Genomic DNA, 7304 nt, shown 5'->3' with positions numbered 1-7304 from the left:
ACCACGGGCGCTGCGTCGCCTCCCCCCCTCGGCCACCCACGAATCCGGCTGGCTGCGTGGCCCGTCACCTGTCTACTGGGTGGTGCAACCCAACCGGGACGTGTCTCGTTTGATCGGCGTTAAAACAGGCCTAGGTGGGGTTGCTCGATGAAATCTGACGATCATCCCCCGTGAAAATTTGATGTTTTAGACGGTGGTGGCAATTTTCAATGAGATTGAATTGTATTCCGAGTATACGAGTGTATAGGGTATAGGGTGTGAAGTATGGAGAATGGAGTATGGAATATGGAATATAGCGGAGTATAATATAGAGAAGAGCGTATGGAGTATGGAATGTTTTACAAATATTATCTGTTTCTTGGGAATGTATTTATATTTCATTTGATTATTATAATAGGAATTTTCAATGAGATTGAATTGTATTCCGAGTATACGAGTGTATAGGGTATAGGGTGTGAAGTATGGAGAATAGAGTATGGAATATGGAATATAGCAGAGTAGAGTATAGAGAAGAGTATATGGAATGTAGAGTGTATTACAAGTATTATCTATTTCTTGGGAATGTATTTATATTTCATTTGATTATTTTAGATTGAATTTTCAATGGAATTATATTGCGACTATAGATTGTAAGATATAGGGTATAGAATGTGAAGTATGGAATATAGAGTATAGAATATAAAGTATAGAATATAAAGAAGAGCGTATGGAGTATGGAATGTAGAGTGTATTAGAGTCTTTTTACGAATATTATCAGTTTCTTGGGAATGTATTTATATTTCATTTGATTATTATAACTGGAATTTTCAATGGAATTGAATTGTATTGCGAGTATACGAGTGTAGATTGTAGGATATAGGGTATAGAATGTGAAGTATGGAATATAGAGTATAGAGCATATGGAGTATGGAATGTTTTACGAATATTATCTGTTTCTTGGGAATGTATTTATATTTCATTTAATTATTATAACTGGAATTTTCAATGAGATTGAATTGTATTCCGAATATATGAGTGTATAGGGTATAGAGTGTGAAGTATGGAGAATGGAGTATGGAATATGGAATATAGCAGTATATAGAGTATAGAGAAGAAATATGGAATATAGCGTATGAAGTATGGAATGTAGAGTATGTTAGAGTCTTTTTATATTATCTGTTTCTTGGGAATGTATTTGGGAATGTATTTATGTTTCATTTATTTTAGATAGAATTATTTAAGTTATTTTAGATAGAATTAGATTATTTTTGATAGAATTTTCAATGGAATTGAATTGTTGAGTATACGAGTGTATAAGGTATAGAGTATGAAGTATGGAGAATAGAGTATAGAATATAGAGTATAGCAGAGTAGAGAATAAAGAAGAGTATATGAAGTATGGAATATAGAGTATGTTAGAGTCTTTTTATATTATCTGTTTCTTGGGAATGTATTTGGGAATGTATTTATGTTTCATTTATTTTAAATAGAATTATTTAAATTATTTTAGATGGAATTAGATTATTTTAGATAGAATTTTCAATGGAATTGAATTGTATTGCGAGTATACGAATGTAGAGTGTAGAGTATAGGATATAGAGTATGAAGTATAGAGAGATAAGGTATAGAGTATAAAATATAGAATAGAATATAGAGGATGTATGTTTCATTTGATTATTTGAAGGTGTTTCCTGAAGATTTTATATTTTGTAATTTGATAGTGACGGATAGAAGAAGAATTTTTAATAATATTTAGCTTTTTTTAATGGAAATTGAATTATGTATTATTAATTATGTATATATAAGTCTTTAGGAATATTGGAAATAATTATATTAAATATCGAAGATTTGATTTGATCATCAATGAGAAGGAAAGTAAAATGGTTGAGTATAAGTTGAATATAAGTTGGCAGTAAATTCGCCAAGTAGTTTTGATCCGATCAATTAATGTCTAAAGTAGTTTGGCCTTTAAATCGGTTGGCGAAACAGGCTGTTATTTCACTGTGTGATTCGTTCTTAGAAACAACTGCCAAGTAGTAGTATTTCAACTATTTAATGAGAAAACGGTTCTTAAGGGGCGAAGAAAATACTTGATGATGCTTTTGATTATTTTTGAAAGATATAATAAACACAATAATTATAATAATCGTATTATATTTACATTTTTATACATTGTACGTATAATTTATATTTATTTTTCAGGATAAAATATTCAAATTTATCACTTGAAACATCTAAAAATGATAAATATTTGTAGAATTAAGCAAAATTATTTAAGAAACATTCATTTCTTATTATTAAAAAAAATAGCAAATGTAAAAGGTAAGTATATAGAAGGTAAGTATAAGTATAGGTTGTATAAGTATATAGAAGTAATATTTTTAGAATTAAGAAAACTGCAAAAAAGGACAAGTATGCAAAAGGTAAGTATTTTTAGAATTAAGAAAACTGAAAAAAAACATGCAATATTGCAAAAAAAATAATAATTATAAAAGATAAGTATATAAAAGGTAAGTATAAATAAATATGTATAATTTTTTAAATATAAAAAAATTTTTTTATATTTAAATAATAATAAATATATTTAAATAATAATAAATAATAATAATAAAATTATAATAAAAAAACTCGCGTGCCACGTATTGACAATTAATATTCTTCTTTTACAAAGTTTAAAATTCGAATGAAAATTCTTAGAATTAAAATTCTTGGAAAAATTTCTCGAGCGACCTCCTTTCAACTTATATTCTCCTGATACAAAGTCGAAATTTTAAACTCGAGCAAAAATTCTTGGAACCGAGTAAAAATTCTTGAAATCAAGCAAAAATTCTTGGAATTGAAATTCCTGGAAAAATTTCTCGAGCGACCTCCTTTCAACTTATATTCTCCTGATACAAAGTCGAAATTTTAAACTCGAGCGAAAATTCTTGGAATCGAGCAAAAATTCTTGGAACCGAGTAAAAATTCTTGGAATTGGAATTCCTGGAAAAATTTCTCGAAAGACCTCCTTTCAACTTATATTCTCCTGATACAAAGTCGAAATTTTAAATTCGAGCGAAAATTCTTGGAATCGAGCAAAAATTCTTGGAATTGGAATTCCTAGAAAAATTTCTCGAGCGACCTCCTGTCAACTTATATTCTTCTGATACAAAGTCGAAATTTTAAACTCGAGCGAAAATTCTTGGAATCGAGTAAAAATTCTTGGAATCGAGAAAAAATTCTTGGAATTGGAATTCTTGGAAAAATTTCTCGAGCGACCTCCTTTCAACTTATATTCTCCTGATACAAAGTCGAAATTTTAAACTCGAGCGAAAATTCTTGGAATCGAGCAAAAATTCTTGGAATTGGAATTCCTGGAAAAATTTCTCGAGCGACCTCCTTTCAATTTATGTTCTCCTGATACAAAGTTAAAATTTTAGCTGGTAAAAATTTTTGTTCAAATTTTCGATTTCATATTAGGAGAATATAATATAAGAGGAGGTGGTACGCGAAATTTTTCCCAGCTTTTCAAAATTTGAAATTTTTGAATTTCTGTGAAAGTTTTTAACTAAATTGAAAAAACTAAATTTCAAGATTTTTTATTAGGAGAATATAATGTAAGAAGAGCATAGAGAAAATTTTCTAAAATTTAGTATACTTACCTTTATACTTACCTTTATACTTACCTTTATACTTACCTTTATACTTACCTTTATATTTACTTTTTAATTTGCTATATTTTCAGGAACTAAACATTTTTTCAACATTTTACTTATTTTCTAAAATTTATTTATCTTCTTTATACTTATCCTTATACTTACTTCTTTAATCTTGTCATATTGCCATATTTGCAAGAATTAAATATTTTTTTGTCATATTATTTAATCCTATAAAAATAGTTTATAGAATGATTGATATACAGGGTGTGAATAATTTCTGAAAATGGATCCGGAAATGATTCTGAAAAAAAAGCAAAAATTTTTAAAATTATAATCTGACAAAATTGTAATCTGATTAATATCTTTTCATGGTAAATAAGTGAACTTAGCTTTAACAATATTGTACCATTTTTTTTTTTTGTATACCTAAATATATGTATCTAAAACTTTATACAGCTGATCATAGTTTTAAAAAATCAACGTAACGAAGTTTTGAAAAGTGTAGGTAGCAATATTTCAAAAAGAATGACCTAAACACCCTATCGAATATTAACGTCACTACTTAACAATATTAGCTCCACCCACACATAAAGTACTTAAAGTCATAAGACTGAACAAACAGATCGAACCCGAGGATGAAACATAGTAATCAAGTAATTCATTCACAAATATTACATTATTAGACAAAATTTATAATTAAAATTATATATTATAATATATTTATAATTATATATAATAATTATATATAATAATTTCTTTCAACAACTAACACTAACCCTTTTATCAATAACAAAACTACCGAAAGATTCGAAAAAAAAATTGTTTCAAAACTTCTGAAAAGATAATTCTAATTAAAGAAAAAAAAAATGATAAAATTTGTTTCGTATACATCGAAACGCTTGTTATCTTTGAAATATTAAATAAAGTACAATATAAAGCATATACAGTTGAAAATTTAAAGATGGCCCCGGCATTGTACTTGAACGATCTTGCTCTATAATAGGATGAACAGTGATATAGAGCGTTAAGTCATGACCATTCGGACATTGGCCATCGTTTATTTATGCGCGGATGCTCGCGAAACATCGAGCAGGTGATCGACGTCGTGATATCGTCAGTTCCTTTCGCAGTTCGATCGATCTTCTTCCAAGTTTAGTTCTCTATTCTCGAAGTTCGAAGAAATTTCCTCGAATTGTCGCGTAGCTCAATAGGTAAGAAAAAAATACTTTCTCATTGTCTCGCGACATTCGAATTGCAATTGGGATTGTAAAATTTCGATAATTTTCGACTCGTGCGTGAGAAGTTGAAGAAAGTGGCGCTTCGATCGCTCAGTTTTCACGAACACTCGCGATTAACTTTCATTCTTCTTTCGAATCCGATTTTTAAGAAACTTTTCCACAATTTCGTTATAGATCGTTGTAGAACAATTGATTTATTATTGATTGGAAGAATCGATATAGTGATTTTTTTATTTCCTTGTACTTCGTTACAGAGATCGATCTTTTGATACATCGAAGAAATCATTATGGTGGACGTTGACATAAAACTCTCGAGAAGCAACAAGAACCAAGCCTGGGGCTTTCGATTATCCGGAGGAGCTGACTTTGCTTTTCCTTTGACTGTCGTCAGGGTAACGTATCGCACGTATACATAAAAATTAACGCTCATTCGAATCGTGACACGCATACAAAATTTGCTTAATTTCCATTAATATCTCGTATTATCGTACGTATCGTACGTATCGTACGTAAAATCAAATACATCGTTCTCTTGAACTCGAACCGCGATCATTAAGTGTAATGGACTATTCGATGCGTATTTAGAAGAAATTTTCGCGTAAAATATTCAGATTTCGTGCTTTAGAGATTTTTATCGACACTACGATTCGTATCGAATCGCGTAACCTCGTTTTCCGTCGGTCTGAATCCTGCGCTCGGTCCAAGGGAATATCGTTCTCAGAAAAGGAAAGAAATCATTAGTCGAATCATAGATGACAAAAATACTCGCATATTCCATTGAGAATCTTTGCAAATTCTGATCGACGATCGTTTTATCGTTTTTGCCTGTATTATTTCCTTTCCCGCACTTTTTTTTTTTACACAATGATTTCGAAGATTATGGATTATATTTCTTTCTATCGAATGTAAATCTTATAAATTATAATAATTATTATGGAAATTTTTAATTTATTTTTCAATTCTAGAGAATTATTTTAATATAAAAAAAATAATAATAATCGTATCTATGTAAAATGACAATTGTAATTTAATTGATTAAAATATATTTTCTTTTTTACAAGGTACTTCTCGGAGGATTAGCCGATAAGGCGGGTTTACAAGCTGGCGATATAGTGGTCAAAATAAATGGGGAAACTGTGCAGCATTTGAGGCACGTCGAGGTTCACGATCGCTTTGTCAAAGCTGGAAACGAAATTATACTGTCTGTCGTGCGAAATTTAAAATTCGAACGAAAAGTTTAACGAAAATGGTTATCGACACGTGTCTTGCTATGAGATATCGAGCGACCATTTTTTGCGCGAACGATACGATCTTATTGAAAGAATTATTTTAATGTTGAATAAAATAATGTACCTTTTTCCAAATATTTCTTCATCTTGAATTAAGTTAAGTCGTTAATATATACCTATATACCTTATAATTGGAAACTATAATATAAATATTATCGTTTGTTGGCCGATCTTCATGATGGTTCTGGCATCGGTAATCAAGGTCCGTTAAAGCAGGATTGCAACATCATGTTATCGTTACGTGTCACCGATTGACCCACATTGTAAAATACAATTTGTCAACTATTGATCCGGCCTCGTCTACGATCTTACCTTTTATAACAATGAGTCATCGGTTTGTTAAAATGACGTTTTTAAATACAAATTTAATTAATCGTTATGTTTTAATGATAAATCGAGATCCGAAAATTATTTTGTGGACTTGTATCATGGACGATATAAGAGAGTAAATTTCATGGAATTTTGTATCCCATGTTTTATAATATATATTAATCGCGCAAAAAATTACAATGTTTGGTATATTTCTACGATTTAGAGCGATAAGTACGGAAATTGTATTCAATTCAGCGACAAAGATTGATAAAGTCAAGAGATTTTAAAAATAATTTCTTTAATATGTTCTTTTGTAAATATTTTTATGCATTACATAGTTGGATTGTATAGATTTTTTTTTGATTGCTACAAATAATAAATAATAAAGTTAATTATAACATATTAAAATCGTTTCTTAATTATCCGAGTGAATATATGTAGACAAAGAGAACAAATAATTAGAAAAGGATAGAGATATGATAAAAATTATGGAATCAGCGCCATCTCCAGAGTGCCGCAAATGAAACTTAATAAACAAGGATAGAAAATAGTAAAAGAAAGATAGAGATAGGGCAGGAATTAGCAGTCAGCGCCATCTCTTAGATAATAAAGGAAATTTCTTCAAAGAATCTTTTTAGAAGTATTCAAGAGATGGCGCTAATACCTAATTCTTGTCCTATCTTACCTTGTCTTTTAAGATATCTATAATCCTCAAAAGATGGCGCTAATTGTTAATTCTTGTGCTATCTCTATCCTTCTTTTATTATTTTCTATCCTTTCTTTATATGTTTCATTTACGGCACTCTAGAGATGGCGCTGATTTTCAAATTTTTATTATATCTCTGTCC

General features: G+C 29.6%; 1 protein-coding gene across 1 annotated transcript; it reads left to right on the top strand.

The window, feature by feature from the left end:
* The first annotated feature begins 4694 nt into the window (after positions 1 to 4694).
* On the top strand, positions 4695 to 6555 carry LOC122711923 (PDZ and LIM domain protein 4-like). The gene is made up of 3 exons (XM_043931107.1): positions 4695 to 4828; positions 5110 to 5247; positions 5917 to 6555. Exons 2-3 carry the CDS (start codon positions 5143 to 5145, stop codon positions 6094 to 6096), a joined length of 285 nt encoding a protein of 94 aa, XP_043787042.1. The 5' UTR covers positions 4695 to 4828; positions 5110 to 5142; the 3' UTR covers positions 6097 to 6555.
* Positions 6556 to 7304: the final 749 nt, after the last annotated feature.

This window comes from Apis laboriosa, unplaced genomic scaffold (assembly GCF_014066325.1).
Source record: "Apis laboriosa isolate Shangri-la unplaced genomic scaffold, ASM1406632v1 scaffold18_cov149, whole genome shotgun sequence".
Lineage (NCBI taxonomy): Eukaryota > Metazoa > Arthropoda > Insecta > Hymenoptera > Apidae > Apis > Apis laboriosa.
The sequence above is the reverse complement of the archived record's forward strand: the minus strand, read 5'-3'. Positions and strand labels throughout refer to the sequence as shown.

What these genes read in the sequence shown, in the direction of transcription:
- LOC122711923 (XM_043931107.1), top strand. Translation starts at nt 5,143, where the DNA reads ATGGTGGACGTTGACATAAAACTCTCGAGAAGCAACAAGAACCAAGCC. An exon ending in TTCCTTTGACTGTCGTCAGG is followed by an intron (nt 5,248 to 5,916) that starts GTAACGTATCGC and finishes CTTTTTTACAAG; the next exon opens with GTACTTCTCGGAGGATTAGC.